This window comes from Gadus morhua, chromosome 17 (genome assembly GCF_902167405.1).
Source record: "Gadus morhua chromosome 17, gadMor3.0, whole genome shotgun sequence".
NCBI classification, from domain to species: Eukaryota; Metazoa; Chordata; class Actinopteri; order Gadiformes; family Gadidae; genus Gadus; species Gadus morhua.
Window position 1 is genome coordinate 1,276,778 of NC_044064.1, and position 23,826 is coordinate 1,300,603.

At 46.5% G+C, this 23,826-nt stretch overlaps 2 protein-coding genes across 12 annotated transcripts in view; both read right to left on the minus strand.

Moving 5' to 3' along the window:
- LOC115529691 (cell wall protein DAN4) overlaps positions 1–6,740 on the minus strand; it is a 15,559-nt gene extending 8,819 nt beyond the window's left edge. The window contains exons 1-3 of one of the 6 annotated variants that reach the window (XM_030338639.1): positions 6,511–6,739; positions 699–743; positions 175–255 (exon numbers count right to left, since the gene is read on the minus strand). In XM_030338639.1, coding sequence (XP_030194499.1) covers positions 175–255; positions 699–743; positions 6,511–6,574 — 190 coding nt within the window. In that variant the 5' untranslated portion in view covers positions 6,575–6,739. Of the gene's footprint in view, positions 1–174; positions 256–698; positions 744–6,510 lie in introns of all 6 variants that reach the window. The other 5 variants (XM_030338638.1, XM_030338636.1, XM_030338637.1 and 2 more) reach the window with 5 other exon arrangements.
- A 1,714-nt stretch (positions 6,741–8,454) lies between these two features.
- Positions 8,455–23,826, minus strand: part of LOC115529350 (serine/threonine-protein phosphatase 2B catalytic subunit alpha isoform) — a gene marked incomplete at its 5' end in the record, with an annotated part of 41,406 nt that continues 26,034 nt past the window's right edge. The window contains 6 exon segments of one of the 6 annotated variants that reach the window (XM_030337997.1): positions 8,455–10,522; positions 13,705–13,725; positions 17,476–17,484; positions 18,103–18,200; positions 20,844–20,928; positions 22,898–22,924. In XM_030337997.1, coding sequence (XP_030193857.1) covers positions 10,224–10,522; positions 13,705–13,725; positions 17,476–17,484; positions 18,103–18,200; positions 20,844–20,928; positions 22,898–22,924 — 539 coding nt within the window. 6 annotated transcript variants of the gene reach the window in all.

The window sequence follows — 23,826 nt, forward strand, 5'->3', positions numbered from 1 at the left end:
GTGTTGGTGGGAGGAGCCTAACAGCGTGTGTTGGTGGGAGGGGCATAACAGCGTGTGTTGGTGGGAGGGGCATAACAGCGTGTGTTGGTGGGAGGGGCATAACAGTGTGTGTTGGTGGGAGGGGCATAACAGCGTGTGTTGGAGGGAGGGGCCAGCTCTAGAGGCGGAGCCCACCTTGGACCGTGCTGGGCTTGGCTGTCCCGGCGGAGGGGGTCGTCCCGCTTGTGGCCGTGGACAAGGGGACCGTGGTGATCACTGTCATGGCGATCAAAGCAGAGAGAGAGAGCAGCTTGAGTCTCCTCCTTTCTGACGTCGCCATGGTTACTTTCTTTCTATGGTTGAACCTCAGTTTTTACCAGGATTCATAAACAACACATACTACTACTGCTACTACTTCTTCTGATATAATCATATGATATTAACGCAACAACATTAATATTACTATTATTATTAATAATAATACACCTCATCAATATAATGACAATATGATAATAGTGCCTTGAAAGGATTTAATAAACCACTTGAATACAAAAGTTAGAGTTAGTTCTTGGAGAGGACTATACTAAACCTCAACAACAGAAAAAGCTCTTTGGATCAGTCAATTCCTCGTTCCTATTAAACGCTGAGGCCTGCACCACAACATGGTTGCCAAAGCCAAGCCTTCCAGTACATCAAACCAAGGGGATGCCAGGCCTGACCTTTGGCTTCAGTCGTTGCTGTGGTCGTACTGCCATTGGTTGATACTGAGAAAGGGAAAAAGCAGAACATTTCGTTAGCTGGTGTCTGGTACTGTTTGCGCTAAGTGTTCAACACCCCTGCTTGACCGCTCATTTCACTGGATAACAATTCATTCATTCATGCTTTTCTATGTAGGATTTCTCTAACAATCATATGTGTAATTCATTCGTAAGTAGATTGACATGAGTTTAACAACACAAATATTCTTTAAGAAAATAAAAAATGCAATCAATGTTTGCTAAAGTATTCAATATAACAACAGATTCTTTAGAAAGGAAACACAGTTAATAAAACCTGAAGCAAAGATTCAATCTTAATGACAAGAGAAATGTAGGGGGGGAGGGGGTTATTTCCATCCTTGTGCACTTTGAGGCCCCGTTCACACGAAGCCGAAACGGGCGAAACCGTAACGGTTTCGATCTATCCGGTTTCGAAGTATCTCCGTAAAGACGAAGCCAAGCGAAACCGGGTAGATCTGTAGAAACGCTGTAGTACACATTCCAGGCCCATAAGGGGCGCCTCTTCTGGTACAGAAATCCAGAAGAAATGAAATAAGAAGAAGAGGCGAGCATGCGCATAAAGGCTGCCCTTATGCGCATGCTCGCATGTGATTTCTGAGACTCCGTGGGCTTAAGAGCCATTGGCTAGGAGGTCGAGGGGTGGGGCGATGACGTCATGGTTTGCGGTTTCAGTCGGTTTCAGGCGTACACACGAATCCAAAACGAAACCGGGTAGATTTGAAACCACCTCCGAGGGTGGTTTCAGAAGTTTGCGGATTCGGTCAGCGGATTCGCCGGCTTCATGTGTACGGAAGGCCTAACCGTACAAGACCTTTGCGGTTTCGCCATGAAATCGGCTTCGTGTGAACTGGGCCTGAGACGGCGCGCGCTAAGAAGGAGTGCAGAGGAGCAGAGTTCACCCCTCAGGGCATGCTGGGTAATGCCGGGGGCAGAGGGACATCCTCTGATGAGAGTTGTGTGTGGAGTGGCTTCCTAGTCCTCTGATTCACTATTGTTATCCCTTGACCCTTTGTGGGGGGGGGGGGGGGGGGGGTTAGGTTTCCTGTCTTCACTTCTGTCATCCCTGGTCTATTTTTACCCCAGAAACCCCCCATCCCCTCTTCCACCAACAAGACGTGTCACTGACCCCTCGACTATCTGTCTGTCTGGCTGGCTGACTATCTGTCTGTCTGGCTGGCTGACTATCTGTCTGACTGGCTGGCTTCCTGACCAGAGCCCTATCAGAAGCTCCACCAACCCCCCCCCCCCAAACACCATTCCCAGATGTTACAGTTATCCCAGATGTTACAGTTATCCCAGATGTGACAGATATCCCAGGTGTCAGAGTCGTCCTTCAGTCCCCTATCAACCACCACTGCTCCCTGAATCCAAACACAGAGCTGACGTTTCCTCAGGCAGAACGACACATCACACACCGGGGTGTCCCACAGCACGGCTGGCATTATAATCCTTATGTCAGTAGTACGGTCGGGTCTTTCACCGTTGTGTATGTGTTGATGGGCTTAATGAGAAGGAGACAGAGCGAGAGAGAGAGAGACAGAGAGAGAGAGAGACAGAGCGAGAGACAGAGCGAGAGAGAGAGAGAGACAGAGCGAGAGAGAGAGAGAGAGAGCGAGAGACAGAGCGAGAGACAGAGGCAGAGAGAGAGAGAGAGAGAGAGAGAGAGAGAGAGAAGGAGACAGAGGGAGAGAGAGAGAGAGACAGAGCGAGAGAGAGAGAGAGAGAGAGAGAGAGAGAGAGAGAGAGAGAGAACACAGAGCATGGGGGGCTGACAACCACACATTGATCTCCACCTTGCTTTACTGGTTCCTTTCAGGGCAGAGCGTCTCGTCTTAAATGGACAAATACGATTTTTTATTCATCTTTATTCACTCTAAATTCCCTCAATCCAAGTCGACAAACGGCGTCGGCTGCGTGCGGAGAGGAAGTGATTGGAAGTGGCCTGAATGACTCATTCGCGATGAAAGAATATCTCCCCCCATCAAAAAGTTATGCGATAATAATATAAAGCCTTTTCCTTTCTTCCTGTTGTTAAAACAGTTCAGAGTGAGGAACGTTGTGTGACTCAGCCAACGGAGAATATTCCCAGCTCCTCGTCCAGAGGAACATGTGGGGACCCCCCCGCGATGACAGGACAGGGGGGTGTTTCCTCTGATCCCCCCCCGGACAGGAGGGCTCTCTCTCTCTCCCCCCCCTCCCTCTCTCTCTACCTCTCCCCCCTCTCTCTCTCTCTCTCTACCTCTCCCCCCCTTTCCCTCTCTCTCCCTCTCCCTCTCCCACTCTCCGACCCTCTCCCTCTACCTCTCCCCCCCTCTCTCTCTCTCTCCCTCTCTACCTCTCCCCTCTCTCTCTCTCTACCTCTCCCCCCCCCTCTCTCTCTCTCTCCCCCTCGCTCTCTCTCTCTACCTCTGGCCTCTCTCTCTCTCTACCTCTCCCCCCCTCTCTCCCTCTCTCTCCCTCTCCCCCCCCCCCCCTCTCTCTCTCTCTCTCTCTCTCTCTCTCTCTCTCTCTCTCTCTCTCTCTCTCTCTCTCTCTCTCTCTCTCTCTCTCTCTCTCTCTCTCTCTCTCTCTCTCTCTCTCCCACTGAGGCTAGCTGCTGCAGCATCACCTTTCGGGCCGCGGCAGCCTGAGGCTTGGACACTTGTTGGACGGTTGCCCGGCGTGGAGAAAAACAAACAAATCTCGGCCCGCCAGCTTTTTCCTCGACTTCGAGCACAGAATGCGGGCTACCCCCCCCCCTTCCCCCTTCCTCTCCTCCTCCTCCTCCACCATCTCCTCATCGTCCTCAGCTGACGTGGTTTCACCTCCTTGTTTTCTGATCTGTGTGAATTGTGTGTGCTTCGGTTGTGTGTTTAAGGAGCAGTGGCGAAGCTAGACCTCTTTTGGGTGGGCTCAAGCCCACCCAAAACTTGCCTTAGCCCACCCTAACGTTTCGTCCTCAAATCTCATATTCAACCTCTTTTCTTTTTACACAAGCAATGAGAGAATGGATGTTGTACACTAATGAACAGGCTCAAATGGGCTGGTGAAATCGAGCGCAACCTTCCTGCAGGAATCTCTGATTTGTGGGTGGGAGTCTCCTGTTTGACAAAACCAAAAAGGCTGCACCAACGCACCTAACATAGTTTCTGCTGTTTTGTCTGTCGAAAAGGCTAGCTAGTCTTTATCAGAAAATCCACGATTTCCAGCTATGTAATAACATGACCAGGTAATAATAATAATATTCATTTTAAAACCTTGACATAATCTGAGCTAATCAACAAGTACCACATGTTCTAATACTATGAGACTCATAAAAACGTCCTCAGCTGATAAAAGGTGTCGGGGGCGCGAACAGCAGACGGGACTTAGTGATCTTACAGAGTCATGACAGAGGCACTTGGTGTCTTCATTGATGCTTGAAAGATGAACATATATTATTTTTTTTGAAAGGGAATAAGCTGATGAAGCTGACAAGTGACCAATGTTTACTGTTTGAAAATATTTTAAATTAAATGCAAAAAACAGTGATTAATTTGCTCTTGTTTCTCTTTTTTGAGATTCACACAGACTTAGCAGTCTTGTTTAAATGTTACAAATTGAGTTATGTTGGAAATAGTTTTAGATGTTATAGCAGATGTTATCTCCGCTAATTTTATTAATCTAAGTAAATAAATGTTATCAGGTTCTCAATAGTAGGCTATTTCCATTCAGGGAGGGCGCCTAGGGGGGAATGACAGAAAATGATTGAGAATCACTGTTCAAGAACATGTTGTAGGCCTACTTGTTGATTAGCTCACGTTGGCAATGAAAACGCCCTCAGCTGAAAAAATAATGCCAGCCTTTTGTTTTTTACTGAAAATTAGCACCCTTTTTTTGCATCAGAACAACAAGCCTTTTTTGCATCAGAAGATTTATAAAAATGTATTGGTCCATGAAAGTGAGACAACATAGTTTAGTACTTCCGAAATAGTGGTCTGTTAATCCTACCATTAGGCTGGTACATGTTGCACTTGTTGATTATTTTGCATAAACATACATCAATAAAAATGTATGTTGATACAATTTATATAATTATATTGGTCCATGAAACTGAGGTGACATAATTTAGTGCTCCCGAAAAAGTGGTATGTTTCTCATATTATTGATTTAGTACAGGTTGTACCAATGTGTTTCAGTTACTGTGTAAATAAAAAAAAGGGAAAATATGGTCATTTTTGAGTGAGACTTACACAAAGGAAATTTTATATACCTCAAATTTGTTTGTACAGTTCACATCCATGGATTATTCCTTCATCCAAACAGTCTTTTTTCCTTTCATCACTTTAGTGGTTCGGAACTGCATTTTTTAGCTGACACTGCCAGCTATTGGCTTAGACATACAATAGCATAGTAATTAAGATAGATATAAAGGTTGTGGAATAAAGACAATTTGGACAGGACTTTATTTACTTCGTAGACCCCTATTGCTTCCTGGGATTCAGCCCTCACAAAAGTCAGAACCTACATCGCCCCTGTTAAGAGTCATCGTTTTGGGTGTTGCTATTTTTTATATCAATATTAGTTGATCTTGTAGTAAATAGGAGTAAAATGGGTGGATAAGGGGGGCATGCGTACACACAGACACACACACACACACTCACTCACTCACAACCATACAGACATTCAGAAATGTGTATGCACAGACACAAAAACACAAACTCATTCTGACGCATATATGCACACAAACACACACACACACCCAGACACACACACATACACACACACACACACACACACACACACACACACACACACACACACACACACACACACACACACACACACACACACACACACACACACACACACACACACACACACACACACACTATGACGCAGATATATTTGCACACAAACAGAGACACACAGTTGATCTGATCTCAGAGAAACGGGAGTAAACATTTTGATTGATGCCCTGAGGTCCTGTTCAAAGTGTGGAAGCTGATGGTAGGAGATAAAGTCCTTATCAATCCACATAGCGAATCACTAACACAAAGCATGGAAAACAGAGTCATTACTTCGCAGTTCACAAGAACTCCTTTCATATGGTTACTGCCCTGATCTGAAGATGTTTTGCAGGGTTTCACCTTCTTCGCCATGTGATCTACTCTATTCACCACCGTCTTATTGTTACACAATCGTTCACAAATTGTATCATGAATTAAAAATCCCTGTATGAAATTAAAAGAGATGGAATATGGCATGAACCATATACGTGAGAAAAAACTATTCACTTCTATGCCGTGAAACAACAGGAATCTAATAATAAAAGACCAAAAATCTGGTAAAGCGTAACATCTCAGTGTCCACGAGAGTACACTGGACCAAACAGTAGACGTTAAACTGAGTCCTGATCAATCCTGTCATCTCCGTGCTCCAAACCACGGTTTATCAAAGGCTGACCCCTTCACACACACAGTCTACCCAGGCTCCACCACCCCCCCAACCATGCTTATCACAGGCTGACCCCTTATCACACACAGTCCACTCGGTGGACTGTGTGTGATAAGGGGTCAGCCTGTCCACACAGTGTCCCTCCCTGTCCTCCGGGTCCAGAGAGGGACACAGTCCACCTGCTCAGTGGTTCTGCTGGGCCAGTTCTCTCCCACCACCTTCCCCTCCACCACCACAATCTCCTCCAGCTCCATCACCTCAAACACCACAACTTCCAACCTCCACCACCCCAACCTCCACCAGCCCCAGCCTCCACCCGACGATGGGCTCCACATACCTGGGATGAAGACGCCGCAGGAAGCGATGAGGAGGAGCAGGGCGACGTTGGCGGGGGTCTTCATGGTTCTCTCTCTCTCTCTGTCGGTGTGGGCTGGTGGTGCTGGAGTCCTGCGGTCGTGTTCTGTCCTCCCGGGTCACCGCCGCCCCTCACCAGCAGCCAGTAGGAACAAGAGAGCGGGAGAGGAGGGGCGACTCTGGGCCACTTCCTCCCTGATAATGGTGGAATGGAGGAAACAGGGTGGGGGGGACTATTGATGGGGGAGCGAGGGAGGGTCTGTCTAGGGAGTGTTGGGGGTGGAGGGGCTAGTGGGATTTTGGAGAGGACGGCACTTAGAGACTGGGCAGGGGGGAGGTGGTCGCGGTGTTGTGTAGAGAGGTGGGGGGGAGTGGGGGAGGTGGTCGCGGTGTTGTGTAGAGAGGAGGGGGAGTGGTTGTGGTGTTGTGTAGAGAGGTGGGGGGAGGTGGTCGCGGTGTTGTGTAGAGAGGAGGGGGAGTGGTTGTGGTGTTGTGTAGAGAGGAGGGGGAGTGGTTGTGGTGTTGTGTAGAGAGGTGGGGGGGGAGGTGGTCGCGGTGTTGTGTAGAGAGGAGGGGGAGTGGTTGTGGTGTTGTGTAGAGAGGTGGGGGGGGGAGGTGGTCGCGGTGCTGTGTAGGGAGGAGGAGGGGGAGTGGGGGAGGTGGTTGTGGTGTTGTGTAGAGAGGTGGGGGGGGAGGTGGTCGCGGTGTTGTGTAGAGAGGTGGGGGGGGAGGTGGTCGCGGTGTTGTGTAGAGAGGTGGGGGGGGAGTGGGGGGAGGTGGTCGCGGTGTTGTGTAGGGAGGAGGGGGAGTGGTTGTGGTGTTGTGTAGAGAGGTGGGGGGGGAGTGGGTGAGGTGGTCGCGGTGCTGTGTAGGGAGGTGGGGGGGAGTGGGGGAGGTGGTCGAGGTGTTGCGTAGGGAGGGTTGTCAGACCCTCTTCTGACAGGAACTCGTTCGGACGGAGCGCGATGCCTACTCTGAATCCTTCACAGATTCGTTTTTTCCCTCGTGGCCACAAAATGTCAGACCCACAGGGTCACGGAGCCGCAGGAACTGACCCGGGAGGAACTGAACAATCTGCAGCGTCTGTTTGCACTCCCCTGCGTGTTAATACCACCGTTAATACCCGTGTTGTTGCTTTTTGGCATCAGTACAGAAACAGCGGAAAACCCACAATGCACCTAATAATAATAATAAAGAATTTCTTTCACTTTCGAGGGAATAATGTAATTATGTGGACATTTATCGGGTTAACTCTTATCTTCTTGTATACTTAATCATGGAATTGGCCGGCGAAACCATTTCCCATCGGAGTATTCCAGTCCGTGCCAAATGACTCTGGTGGGAAACCTGTTATAAGTCAACCACTCACCAGATCACGGGGTAATAGCTGTATCGCGAGACCTGGCAACAAATCACACATTGGTATTTTGTTCTGCGACTAGTTGGTTAAACCTAATTCCACATTTGTCAACGGATGACAATTAATTGATCATGTTAGCTCATTAGATCCCATGATATCAAAGCCAACATTACCTACCTCACTGGACCACCCATTCCTAGTGCGAACACCAGTTCTGATAGCTTCTGCTTCTACACGGGGGTTCCACAATATAATGTGGTATGTTCCTGATCAACCAGACCCTGTGGGCGTGGCTTCTTCACCTCCTGCACACATTCAATTAGACTGAATATTTACCTGGATTCGGGAGATGCTTCTTGGACCACCTCCAGTGTGGACCTTGAATCTCAATGCACTCAATCACAATGCAAATATGATGAACCATCACGTTTTTTAGGTATTCGATTTTATTTTTGATGATTGTATATTCATTGGCAGAGGACGGACGACATAACATTCTGGCATAGTCACACACACACACACACAGACGCACGCACGCACACACTCACACACAAAAACGGGTTCAAGTTTAAATTCATGCACATTTTATTGAACATTTATATAAAATACTTTTCATAGTTGCAAGTGCATGCCTCGTCTGCCAACAGTTTTAAAGGTTTAATTACAAAAGCAAGGCGTCCTGTCGTGTAGTGAATTACTTGGGCACTTAAGCAGTCCTTAAAAAAGATTAGAAGATTTTTTTTGTTTCGTCTTAAAGTACTGAGCAGTATCAAACCTGTTACTCATATACAAAGCAGAGTTTGAAATAATAATAATAATTTTTCACTTTCTGTGGCACATTTACAAAAACGGAACAAAAACGGATTAACCCATTACATGACTAACTGCTATCATGCATTTTTGAATTCCACATGTATGTCACCACACGCACACGCACACACAGACACACACACACACCTCACAAGAACCGTCAAACATGCTTAATTGGACTGTGTGTGCACTAACAAGCGCGCAAGAGATTAAAAATCGTTCTCATCCATTTCGTAGTTAAATGCTTCAATACAAAACCAGTTGAAGGCGTAGGGCATCACTGTGTGTATTGAGAGGATGCAGGTATAGGATTCCAGTACATGTTCACTAAAGCGCGGTATATTTGAAAATAGGCCTCAGCAGCCATGGAAACCAGACATCCCACTTCGTTATCCGATTTTAAAAAACATGCATAGGCAGACACTGTATTGTATTTTTTTTTATACATAATATAGGTTCTCTGTTTTTTTTTTTTTTTTTTACTTTGTTCGCAATACTTATAAAGATAAAATAAACAATCCATAATTCCAGCAAGCCACGATAAATCTACTCCCCCCCCCCACCTCTCTCAAATAAAGACAAATAATACAAATATTTGCAAATGATAGGTAAAATGTAAATTCCAGTTATGAAACTCAAGAAAATAGGTATTCATTACCAAGTTAATTAGCCATTATACAGACAATTCAGGTCATAGCACACACCAAAGAACCTGAGGTAAGCATAATCTGTACAAAACCATAGACAATCTAGTATTTGGCATTTCAACAATGTTGCAACATTCTTCTTTTTAAGACTGCCTAATTCATCTCAGAGCTATTTTATACGAGTAGCAAAAAGGAAATCATCAATAAATAGTCCTTATTTAGTTTGTACACCCTTATATGTTTAAAAACATCTCACGTCTGTCCTTTCTTAGTGCTGTATTTTTGTAAACGTACGATAGTTAGTAAGAAGTTAAACATGTTTTCCAAGTGTTTCGGTGTAAATGAGAAGGGGTCTCTCGGAGAAAAGAATCACAAACACAAACACAAACAGATCTAATCCCCCCCATAGGCTCCTCTCCCCCTCTGACACACTGTCTTAAGTTAGCACTGAGCTAATAAAGACATGTAGCGCTTTGCTCGGGCCCCTGACAGCGCTGAGCTCGGGGCCCCTGACTGCACTGAGCCGTGAACCAGCAATAACTTAGAATTGACAAGGAACTAATGTTTCAAAAAGGCATGTAAAAAAACGAAACAAAAAAAATGAAAAACGAGCAAAGTGAGATGTGAGCACAACAAGCTCCCCCCCCCCCCCCCCCTTCCCACAGACAAACTTTAACCCCCCCCCCCCCCCTGTCCCCACAGTCTCCACACCCCTCACCCCCACTCTGCCTGTCTCTGCCCTGCGGGGTGGGGTGGGGGGTCAGATAAAAGGGGCTTCAATGCGGGGATGGCCCTTTGGGGGGGCGGGTGGGGGATGAGGGGGGGGGGGGGGGGGGATTGGGTCGTGGCGTTCTCGGGGGACCCCTCCCTCCTCCCGCTTCACTGGCTGTTTGCAACTCCCTCGCCTTCGGCGCCATCGACGACGTCTCCCCCACCACCACCACCACCACCACCACCACCACCGCCGCCCTCGCCTCCGCCCCCGTCTCCCCCTCCACCGGAGTCTCCCGTGTCGTCCGTGCCGTTGGTCTCCGAGGACAGCGCCTTGTTGAGCTCGTTGAGGCTTGCGTCCGACGGCAGCGTGTCGCGGCGCGGCGGCATGCGCTCGTTGATGCGGTCCAGCCCCTTGGCCTCCTCGAAGCTCGTGATCTTGTGCTGCGGTGAGAAGCCCTTGATCGCTGTTTGGGTGAGAGGGAGAGGGGGGAGACAGAGGGCAGATGGGAGACGGTGAGATGGGCCCTCAGATTAGTGCAGCGCAAGTAAGGGTTGTTTTTGTCTTTAGCCTGTTGTCGTTCCTGAGAAGCACTAGCCGCTGAGCTGCCCTCCTTTTTTGTTTTAAGGACATGGTCGCTTGTAACCTCTTCAACTGACACTCCACTTGCACTACTGCTACGGTTGCCCATTAAAATGGTGACCGTTCTGCGGTTCACACTAATTATTGTGCCCAACCACACATAGCTGTATAGTCACCACTCACAGTAGAGCCCTGGCTTCCCACCGTTGCCATGGCCCTTTACTTGCTTTGTGAATACCTGTATATGCTGATGACACGCAACTCTACAACTCTAACACCAAAAACACAGATTGAGGTGAGTGTTCCCCACCTAGACCTCGCGGCTCTCCTGATGTTAACAACAACTCTCTGTCCCTAAGGTTCGGCTATTATTATGGGCTCCCAAATCGACAGCAAGCTAGCGCTAGCCACTGTGTGGTCGCTATGCCTGAACTCGTTCTCCCAGCATTCCCGCCTCGGCTCTAGAGCAGCAGTAGACAACTTTCGTTCATCTAACTTTGTTTTGATACAAGGCGGTTTGGATTGAGTCTCATGGTTCTCAGGACTTTGCATCGATAGCAGGGAAGGTAGTCAAACCAATACCTGAGAATCATTCAACCCAATCAAAACACCATTTAATCAGAAGAAAATGAGGTGGGAAGAAATTGCTGATTGCAGCTTAAAATGTTGTTCTCTCCTTGTATTGTCTTTCCATGTCAGACCTGCCCGTACATTCAATACCGGGCACTTAAAGAGACTAATTAAATATTAGCATGATCATTTCCTTTAGATAATAAGCATTCTCATCTATAGCAACAGGTAGAACGTAAAACTTCATTTTTTTCTATTTCTGTAACACACTGAATATAATCTGTACATTTATATCAAAGCCTAAGGACATTTGTTTAATGTCCTTATGACATTAAACAAATCGTTTAATGTCCTTATGACATTAAACAAATCGATATGCCATAAACAACCCAATGTGCTCAATGAAATATAAGACATGTTCATTTGTAAACGTCCACGAGGAAATATCGACATTCAAACACAATTTGGTAGGTACACAATATTATACCATTGATCTACAATTCTACTCACAGAATACTTGTACATACTACAAACTACATACTACATACTACACAGGGGTCTCCTGGCATTAGGTTCAAAAGGTTTTCGTTGTGCCTTGCATTGCATTGTTTAAATTACCGGTTCACCTTGCAAAGATTTACGTAACGTAGGGCCAAAATAGAATACAAGTGTTTCATGCGTGAGGAGCAGGACTTAGTTTTAGATATTTTCTCATTCAAGCAGAAAAACGGTCAAAAAAATGGCCGCCGTTAAAGACTTCCCGCTCTTTAAAAGGCAACAAGAAAGGAAAACCTCAAGACCTAAGGACCCAGTTCACCCCCACCACAACACGCTGGAACTACTACACAACGTTATAAACAACGCACAAAGAATGAAGGTCGAAGGAAAGAAGGAAAATATAAGTGTAGAGAGAGTGGAGCCCAGATGAGACATTCAATATCCGACCAAGTTCAGACACAGAAACACTACAGGGAAGTCGCTGGGAGGCTAACCACTTGTTAGCCTGCTGTTAGCATGCAGCAATAACTGGGGTCTGTCGTGGAAGTGTGAAACAAAAATAATATTGAATAAGTAAATTAAAATCAATAAAATGAAATTAACTGCATGGGCTAAACCATTAAAATAATCTGGACAAAGTCGATATCAACGAACGCCACTGAAATGAATAAAACCAAACTGATTGAGTAGAATGGAAGGAAATTGTTGTGAATAAACATTTGAATCCATTCAAGCACTCAGAGTTGTATTAAATTCAATAGGAGACAATTAAAAAGGAACCGTAATTATATTTTAACTGAAAAACGGTCTCCTCTCGGAGGCTCATGATTACAGTTGACAACGTTTCAAAGGAGAAACTGCCTTTCTCCATTGAATTCTGTGGACGCCATTCGTTTTCCCTTACAATTTGGGAAGTGCGAATAAGGGGCTGATGGGTATTGTAGTTATTTTGCTGCATAGCACAGGTCAGACACAGGTCATTAGCAGCTCACAGAGAAGAACATCACACAGCAGGGGAAATAAGCATCTAGAGTCTGACACTATGGCGGGCTGTCCTGTGTGGATGCAACCAAGGAAATACTATTGGTACTAATCCAACGAGAATAGCAGCTGGCAAACAATGAATTTGGCTGACAGTTGTGCTGGTTATTGTGCCATTCATTTGATTTTTTAATTACATTATTGGGAAAGAATAAAATCCAATCAACATTGCCTGAAAATCTGAAAATAAATATAATGTAGCTTTTTATGAATGGTGCTACATACCAGAGATTGTGGTAATTGAATGGCATCAACAAAACACAGCTGCTCAAAATGTTTCAAAGGGGAAGTAGAATCTGCTTTCATAGCAAGAATTTGTGTTGGTGGGATTGGTTGAAATGATCGAGCATGTAAGGCTTGTAATATACTTTGTCGTGTATTCAAAATGAATCGAAATAAACTTAACTAACTAATCAAATTATTCAATTAATCGACCAATGAATGTTCCTAACAAAATTGACAAAGAAAACTGTCAAAAGAAACTCAGAAAATAAATATATTAATACTTTCATAAAACATACAAAAATCATATTCAAGACTTATATGTTGACCCTCAGGAACAGATATGGAATTCACATATGGTATAAACAGATCCCGAATCTATGCGTTACATGTGTGTGTGCGTTTTTGTGTGCATGTGTGTGTCTGCACGTGTGTGTCCTGCGATCTGTGCTATGAAACCGGTTCCCCTTTCAAACCTGAGACCAGTGAGATCGAAGTACTTACTGACTTCTCATCATCGTTTTAGTTGCTTTATATATTCTATGCGACAGTTTGTTAGCCTCAAACACCCAACACACGATCCAAGCATCAGCGAGATGGATGAAGAGGAAGAAGAAGAAGAAGAGGAAGAAGGAAAATAACAAGATGAGGAACAAGAAGACCCCCCCCTTCCCGATGGAGAAAGCCCAGTCTATCGCCATGGGAGCAACAGAGTGGGCGGCCAGCCTCATTTACCTTCGTCCGCCTCTATAGCCTCTATAGTAGCTGGAGGAGAACGGGGGGGGTTGAGAAACCAACGGAAGAAAAGTGAGCACAGGAATCGACCCAAAAAGATTTGAAATAGTATTTGATCCCAAAAACACGTTGATGACCGGTGAGGCGTGAGGGGGAATGTCAACAACAACACAAGATCTTTTCCTCCGTTAGAAGGAACAAAGTAAATATGAAATGTGAAGCGACGATGGAGGATGTAGGGGGGGGGGGGGGGGATTGGGATCTCAGCCTCCGTCAGCCAAAGACACAGCAGGGGGCCGTGGTGTTTAGGGGCAGGGGGGTGGGGGGAACGCCTCAATAAAAGAAGTGAGGCACTGGAGTGCCTTTTAGCTTTTACAGGTACAAAAAATTGAACTAACTTAAATCGCAACGTAAAGACAGCGGAGGATCCGAAAAGCCTGAACGCAAACCAGGGAAACCCCGCATGTGGATTCCCTGAGGATCCTTAAAGGGATACTTCACCCATTCAGAACCGGCGTTCTATCATTATAAAATCGCTATTGTAATATAAAAAATATATATTTTTTCCCTCAGTCTAACCCAGTTTTCCCTTGGCCCAGCTTCCCAGATCTAATTTTCTCCAGAGATGGCGTCAAATGATGCGTTTGACGTCATCTCGGGAGAACTTTGCTTGCCTGCTAGAAGGGCCGAGGACTACAAACCACTGGTTCCGCAAATTTGTGGACGAGGCCGGTTTGCTCTGTTCGCCTATAGCCACTAACACAGAGTCCCTGTGCTGCAGAGAATTTGGCTGAATCTGGCGAGGACGGGGCCATTGTGTAACCTCTCACCCAGGCTTTACGCCTCATCTGAACAGATGGGTATTGGATGCATATTGGCGGACTAAGAAAGTGAACTGGAAACGCCAGTCAAAGCCCTCCGGGCGAAACAGACGTCTGAGCATAGAGTAAGTGTTTGTTATTTTACTAACACATGTGCTACTGCCGTGTTGTTTTGGAAAAAGTTTGCCGAGTCAGGATCGCTTGTAACTCACTTTATTTGGTAAAGGTTTGGTCTAGTCTCTAGCAAAAGGAGGGGAATTGTATAGGCACGCGTGGAGATACACTTAGCTGGGCATCCGTGGATGCCCTGCCTGGAGCGTTCTGGCCCCCTGGGCTATGTGTTGTGACTTTAATACTGGGCAGGCGTGAACTCAGTTATGTGCTCTGATTGGCTAAGCAGAGTGTGTACTCTGTGCTGATCCCTTGCGGCTATGTGTTGGTATTGCACCTTGTTTTTGTGGCCTTGAGCGTCTGGGTTTTTCAAATACCTGGGCCGCTCGTATCTCTAAGAAGCCTCCCTAGGCTCAGGAGAAAAGAAGATGAGAAAGATGAGAAAGAGGCCTCTCTAATTGCCAAGGACACGGACGCCTCCCTAGGCTCAGGATCCTTTCCTAGCGTGAGAAAGAAGCGTCTCTAATTGCCGAAAAACGGTCAAATATGTGGCCTGTTGGTATAAATGTGTGAATTATGTCGCACTACAATATTTTTGAGTCCCGGGGAAGGTGACAATGTAGTTATCTGAAAGTAGCCGATCTTATTGGCAGAGCATAGGCTACGTTACGTTAGCTTGAAGTCTGTGTAATGCTGTATAGGCTACTCAAGGCATAATTTATTTTGCTTTGCTAATGTTGTTCTCTTTCTTTCTTAGACAGTATCGGCTTCCTGTGGTGTCCAGGCCATCAGAGCTAATTAACCAGCACAAGATGGACAGTACCGTGGCTACTAGGAGATAGTAGATGCTCAAGAAGAGCTGTGACTATTTTTGACTAGCAAACGCACCCTACACGTTTTATTTTTGGAAATAGTGATTTGTTGACCAACCAAAGTGCTGTTATACTAAAGTAGGCCTACTGTATAAGATACACACTTATTTCAACTGGGAAGAAAAGGTTGAGTACAAATACTTGATATGCTGAGCTACTGTAATTAGCAAATGTTTTTTATGCTGAACAGTAATATATAAATGATGCGTTGGAAAAAACAAGGGCAGAAGTCTAAACTATTTAACATATCACGGGGATATGTTTACACAAAGTTTGCTTGCGCTACCACTCGGTGGTAGTTGGAGGATTTCTTACTTTTGAGCCAGAGAGACACTTTCTGCCTTTTGTCAGGCTTGGATGAACCGATTTCAATTTCTTTTTCACATTTATAATACATGGAATTATTTCCTTCACATAACCTTCATATCTCCACCGGTGAAGTATCCCTTTAACTTCATCAGGTAAAGGTCGGACATGGTGTGTGACGCCGCCCGATGCACTAGAGGGATGGTGCGGTGGAGGTCTACACTAGTGCATCATGGGTAGGCCACGCAGGGTTACAGGCTAACACCAGTACGCATGGAGCAGCATGTGTTCATATGAGTCCAACACAACAACCTACACAACACAGCGCTACGTCGCCACTTACCGTGCCCCGCGGTGTATTGAGTATTGACCACAGAGGGTTAAGCATAGGTTAGTCAGAATATACCAACATGTCGGTGGTGATAAGATGGTACATGGGGAGGGGGACAGCAGGATCAAGGTACGCGGCTCTACGGGAGGACTAGGGATGAGGGCAGCGGGTCACAGTAGTATCAGACACACAGGAAGCTGGAGGAAGGGTGGAGGGTGGGGGGACGACACGACTAGTGATGGAGGCTTTCCAACATTACGCTCAAAGCACATCGTCGCCTCCCTCACACACGGCATGGCGTTGGATGTGGACGGCGGGACGTGTGTTTCTGACCGTGTTGCAACGGGATCGCTCAACGTCGCCCTGCCTCCAGTTTGATTGGTTATGTCTGGCTCTCAGAGGCAGCTGAGACTTGTAAAAACGGGCAGCGTTTTCTTAAATTGCTTTCATAAAAAGCCATCTATAAGCCTGGTATTGAGTCTCTCCTTCTTGGCTATCTGCTCCAAGCCATCGTCAATTGTAATACATCCCATAAAGTTTGTTTTCTTAAAGAAAAATGTCTATGGGCAAACTGCACGAGTCTGTACTTTTGGGAGTTGGCCTCAACTTTGCTGACTGAGTCCGAACATACCACACTTAGCGGCTCTAGGTTATAAAAGTATTTCATTCATTTAGAAAACCTCTTCAGGACAGACTTTACATGACCTTTTTTTTTACATACAAGAGGAAATCATGTGAGTCATGTTCAGTTATGACATTTACCCAAGAACGGTAATATCCTTCAGAATCAATAAAATATCCTTGCTTTTGCTATCTGACCAGGAAACAGATTGTTCCCTGAGAGACCTGTCACTCACTGTGCCTATGTTCATTCCAATTCATCCTTTCATTCAAACCCCCCAGCCCCCCCCCCCCCCCCCCCCCCCCCCCCCCGCCTTCTCCCTTCTAGTGTTAACTGACAGGGAGTAACAGAGTGAACGGACTAGGAGAGGAAAATCCTATCTTTGAATATTACATTATCCAATTCAAATATAAGATATTAAATATGAATGTATTCTGAAGACCCCGCTCACTCAGATTCCTGCCTGAATTTGAGTTTAGCGTAAAGAATCTTAACGTCTTCTACAAGCGAAGCAGAGATGTTTCTACAAAGCTTCAGCCAAGTGGAGGGTTTGGGGATCAACATGGGGTGGATTCTCTGTCTGGGTCATGAAAAACCAAACGCAGGTAATACATGGAAATAACTACAAATTAAACACAATTAAAATAAATAAATTAAGTAATAAAGAGTGACCACTCTGGACATCAATACTTGCACAACCGAATATACCTGCGGTTTCTAGGGAGAGAGGAGAAAGGAAAAGAAAAAGATACAGAGAACATTTGAGATAAATGAGGGAAGTTTAAATAGAGAGAGAGAGCGAGAGAGAGAGAGCGAGAGAGCGAGAGAGCGAGCGAGCGAGCGAGATAGAGAGAGACACAGAGAAAGAGAGACAGAGAAAGAGAGAGAGAGAGAGAGAGAGAGAGAGAGACATATTCAGTGCAGTTGAGTTCTACTAAGCTAAGAGTCGAAGTGATAAAAAGAATTAGGACTTTGGTGGGAAAACTGTGTGCGTCTGTTTATGAATATTAAATATATAGACCAGCATTATTGATGTAATTAGCCGAAAAAATGACATTTATACTTCAGCTATTACCAGATAATGATTTCTAAAACCGTGTATATTATAAACTAATAAATACTAAATGAGATAAACGACAGAAGACCAGGAGACCAAAGACCGCCGTGTGTGTGTGTGTGTGTGTGTGTGTGTGTGTGTGTGTGTGTGTGTGTGTGTGTGTGTGTGTGTGTGTGTGTGTGTGTGTGTGTGTGTGTGTTTCTTTGGGATGGCGTTGAGGCGGCTGGGGGGGTCACGGGGGGGGTCAGGTGGGGTCAGTGGTCAGTCGGGGGTCTTACCGTTCTGCAGCTTCTCCTTGCCCCCGGAGAGCACCCCACTGGGCAGCATGCCCGTGGGGGTCAGCCCCTTCAGGGTCAGCACGCTCTCGCTCTCCTCCCTGTGTGCACAACAGGGATGGAAATGTACTTTTTTGCCCACCAGCCACTGTGGCAGGTAGATTTAAAAATCTACCAGCCACTTTTTATACGCTATATTTTTTTTTAATATATGCATACATTTTAAACAATATAATAGTAACAATAGATAAGAAAAGTGTTTTTCATACGCATCTTTTTTTCCATCAGAAGTGATTTTTACTGTAAGTGGGTTCTACCAAGGAACTGAGTTGAAAACGTTACACTCTTACCGCATATGATAAACAATACACAGGTATCTGCCATGTTAAGTCATGTTTATTTCAAAGGTGTGACGATGACAAGTTTGGGGATAATTCATCTGTACAAAGTATTTTCAATAAAAAACAAATTGACATATTAACAATAAAACAACATGCATGGCTACACCGTCATAAGGCAATTTGTTTTTATATATTTACATGTGACTGCATAAAAATGTGTCCACAGACATGGTAACTAACAGATGATAGTAAGCATTATCGGCCCCTAACACTAATATTCAGAAAAAACACTGCCTCAAAAGGCTATTGGCTTAAGCAATACAAGTAGAGGCATATACTTGAACTTTATACCCTGAACTTTTAAACGTTGCAAACGTGCAAAAACATAATTATATATTTATGTGGCATTCAGTCCTCCGGTTGAACCACTGCTGGCGTCGCACCTCCACCCCACGCAGAAGTCCGCCATGACTTCGGCGAGAGCAACACAAGGGCCGGGTGCGCGTAACTGGGGAGCAGATTTAATGTCCGGGGGCGACCCTCGCTACAAGGACTGGAAACTCCACGTCGTGGTCGTGAACCAGATGTGGGAGAGATACGGTCGAGCAGAGGTCGATCTCTTTGCATCAGAGGAGAACCCTCAGTGCCCTCTGTTCTATTCCCTAACCGGTCAGAGCGCCCGATTGGGGCTGGATGCTTTGGCATACGAGTGGCCGCGCGTCCTCCTGTACGCTTTCCCCCCATTAGAACTGATCATTCCTACTCTCGCCAGGGTGCGAGAGAAGGGTCATGCGCTGATCCTTATAGCCCCCCGTTGGCCGGGGAAATATTGGTTTGGCGGAAATAGTCCAGTTGCTGTGCAGCCAGCCTTGGCCTCTGCCTTTACGCAGGGACCTCCTGACGCAAGCGCACGGGGAAATCTTCCATCCTCGTCCGGAGCGCATGGCTCTGTGGGCCTGGCCCGTGAAAGGATGAACCTAACGACGGCTGGACTCCCACGGAATGTCATGACGACTATCCAGGGCAACAGGGCTTCCTCTGAATGCGCTCTGCCCGGTGCGGGCTTTACGCGTCTATGTTGATAGGACGGCTGGATTCAGGAAATCGGAGGAGCTGTTTGTATCATGTGCTACGTCACACCTGGGGAAGCCTCTCTCGAAGCAGCGTTTGTCACACTGGATCGTGGGGGCTATAGCCATGGCTTATAATAGCGTGGGTTTGGAACCCCCTATCGGCCTGCGCGCACATTCGACTCGCGGCATGTCCGCATCCTGGGCACTGTTTCAGGGGGTCTCAGTGGAAGAGATATGTGCGGCTGCCGGCTGGGCGACGCCTCACACTTTCGCTAGATTCTACAGGTTGGATGTTACTGCGCCTAATCTGTCTCACACAGCCTTGAGCGTTGGATCGGTGAACATGCCTGTTTGATGGGTTTGCACTGGTACTTCTTTGGCAATACGGGACTTACTATATCCCATAGTGAGATACCGAGCGAATATTGAAGGAAATTAACCAAGGTTTTCTGATACATGAGTGAGGTATCTCACCAGACCACCCTCCTTGCCCGGAGCGAGGAAGAGGTGTTTGGCCTATAGACTGAAGAGAAGACGTGACTTATGTAGTAGGAGGGAGCCCCTCCTCTGCAGGCAGACGTCACGTTTGTTGGCCAGGGGGGCACGAGGGGCGTGTCCCATAGTGAGATACCTCACTCATATATCAGAAAACCTTGGTTAATTTCTTAACCTTAAGTTACCGGTATATTATCCCGGATGTTGACCGTCGCAGTTCAGCAAGAGAGGCGTAGAAGAAGAAGGGGGCCGGATGTTGACAGTGATGGTTGTGGAACTGTACAGCGCCGTATGACGAATGTATTAAATATGCAAATTTGATCGGACCTGACTGGAAAGTATTACCCGACACAGTGGTGGGTGAAGTGACACAATTCAATTTCCATCCCTGGTGCACACGCACACACACACACACACACACACACACACACACACACACAGACACACACACACACACGCGCACACACACACACACACAACCGCGCGCACACACACACGCACAGACACACACACACACACACACACACAGAAGCACACACACAGACCCACACGCACACACACACACACACACAACCGCGCACACACAACCGCACACGCGCACACACACACACGCACAGACACACACACACACGCACACGATAATGAGAACAAACAGGAAAAGCACCAAGAGAACAGAGAAGCTGTAGATTCAACATCCACCCTTTGAAGACCGGCCGGCCCAGGGCCGGGGTTCTGCTGGCCGGACCCCGGCCCGGGACCAGACCCCCAGGACCAGCAGAGGGGTCAGAGGGTCAGAGGGGTCAGAGGGTTCAGAGGGGTCAGAGGGCGCTGTTACCTGAGCACAGAGAACACGCGCGCCATCTTCCCGATGGCGCGGATCTTGTTGCGGATGACCTCCTTACGGGCGGAGGCTGTGGCAACTGCAGAGAGGGGGGGGGGGGCACATGATCACACACACACACACACACACACACGAGGAAACACGTGTCCCAACGTGCACATGGAGCCCATGTTTAACCTAATAACGAGTTACATAATGTGTGTAGTGTATGTGAAGTACCTGTGAGTGTGTATGTGAAGTGCAAGTGTGTGTATGTGCATATGTTTGTTTGTGTGTGTGTGTGAGTGTGTTTTTGTGTGTGTGTGTGTGTGCGTGTAGTACTAGTGTGTCTTGGCGTGTGTTTGTGTACATCTTGGTGAATGCAACCTCAGTTATAAACATTTCTTAGGAAAGACTTCTTAGAAAGCCTAAAGAGGGCTGAGTTAGAATCTAGAAGTACATTCGTCCTCCAACAACAAAACTAACACAAGCACAATGCGGTTATTTTAGCTTGAACAAAATGCGTAGAATCCAACGGGCATCACGGCAAGGTTCACAACAATCATCGCAATCATCCTGTGCATCATGCCGTCGCTGCCGTCCACTGAATTGAGTTTCTATTTCCGAAACGCTCCGCTGTTCCTGAGCGGTCACGACCGCACGGTCTCCCCTGAGGTGCTCGGCTGATGGGCGGTGATTAGCACACAAGAGGGGCTCACCTCAAAGTTGCTTTCCTGAAATCTGTTTCCAAAATGGGCCCGGTTTAATGGAGTAGTAAACAGCTTCCCCGACCGCATGTGTGTGTGTGTGTGTGTTAGAGAAGTGTGTGTTTGTGTGTGTGTGTGCATTTCTTAGAGTCTGTCTGTCTGTCTGTCTGTCTGTCTGTCTGTCTGTCTGTCTGTCTGTTTGCCTGCCTGCCTGCCTGCCTGCCTGCCTGCCTGCCTGCCTGCCTGTCTGTCTGTCTGTCTGTTAGAGTGTTTGTGTGTGTGTTAGAGAGTGTTTGTGTGTGTGTTAGAGAGGGTGTGTGTTTTTTATAGAGTTAGTGGGTGTGTTTGTTACAGAGTGAGAGTGTGTGTGTATGTTTATGTGCAGAACGACATCACTAAGAGTTCAAAAATGTATTCTGTACCAAAAACAGAATTATCACAAAATACCAACAAACCAGCCGGGATGGGGAATAAATATATAAAGGGGAAATAATTAAGAATAAAAGATTAAAGTTTGAAACAAAGGCAAAAGATAAAAGGGTCAAAGAGCATCATGGGATGGGGGGGGGGGGGGGGGATTGCTTTGTACTGCTCTCCCCTCGCTGCTATCACCGGATTCACAGCAGTTACCGAAGATTACCGCGCTGTCTTGCCGAACGCCAGGTTCAACGCCAGTTCACCCGCTGCGTCGCAAAAATGGTTAGCAACGACTGCGTCATGGCATCTGACAGCCTGTCAGCCGCTTGCAGCGACGCCCGGTGGAACGTCTCTCTTCGGCCAGCTCATCTGAACGAGGTGTTTTAGCCGTTTGTTTGTCTTACCACGACGCGTTCAATGCCCCGTGGAGGAAAACCGTTTGACTGGCTGAAGGAGAATCAGGAGAATCAAGTTGAAAGTACGTCGGCCATAACAAGAGGCATTGTCCACTCTGTTTAGGGTCGGATTGTTTCCTTTATCTCTACGTCAGGTCTCCCCCCCTTACCCCCCCCCCCCCCCCCCCCAACCCTCTTACGCACTTGTTGTATGTTGTATGTCCTGACACATCGTATCCTGGCTATCTTTGTTGTACACGGGGAATGGGTTAACCTAGTGATAGTTAGTGCTTGGCACTTGGTTCTATGAACATCCTTACTGTGCCCACAGTCATATATTGTTGTTTCTTTCTTCTGATAAATGTTCTCATTGTAAGTCGCTTTGGATCAAAGAAGTCTTCTAGAAGTCCTGATTTTAAATGTAAATGTAAATGTAGATGTAAAAGTCATCAGTCCACATGTTAGAGGGGTTTTTTATGTTAGGCTTGCAAGGAAACTGGAGGAACAAAACCACCAACAGGCCGGATGTCTGCACAGCTGCAGTCTGTACCTTTCTTTGGGGCATATATTAGCTGTCCTTCTCAAGACACAACCCCCAGAAGAGAAGAGGAGGACAAAGGAACAGGAAAACACAGAGAAAGAGAGAGAGACAGACAGAGAGAGAGACAGAGGGAGGAAGAGGTCAGTGGATGGCTGCAGAGTGACGATGGTGATGATGGGACGGCTTTTGGAAAGGTTGGAGGAAGAGGTGATGATACAAAAATACAAAGAAAAGGGCGTGAGAAGCTCAGAAGAGATGGATGGAAAGAAGGAAGTGAGTGGCTGAACTAAAACTCGGAAAAACAGAAGAGAAGAGATGACATTAGATGAGGAGAAACCATGGAAACACAACATCAAAGCAGGGGCGTTCTAGAAAGTTGGCGAGAGAGATGGTTTAAAACAGTCAAATATGAACACAGAATACTGAAGTGATTATGAGACGATGAAATGGCAAACAATATTAAGTTGATGGGGTTTCTGAAAAAACAGATCATACTCATAGATGGAATGGCAGAGAATAGAAAGAGAACAGAGAAGTAGAACCTGGGAGAGTACAGGTGTTCTGCAGGGAAGGAGACCCAACGACAGGTCGTGGACTCCAATGACTTTGTGGCCGTTTGTTAGCATTCATTTTACTGCGAAGGCAACGCCCTCCCTCCCTCCTCACCCTCCCTCAATCCAACCCTACCAAAACAGGAAATGAGCTCACCAAATCCTTCCTGTCCCTCTTTAAGGTCTACTGACGCACGCGGACGTGACTTCACTAAACACACTGAGGGAGTGCAGGGCTATGTGCGATGTGTGCGATGTGTCTGATGTGTGCGACTGGGATTTAGGATTACTCGGCCCTCTGTTGATTAAAAAGCTTTGCAAAAAAAAGGTCGCAAAAGTGTCAGGGCTGTGGGGTGATTGACTATGTGTTACGTTATTTTGTGTTGT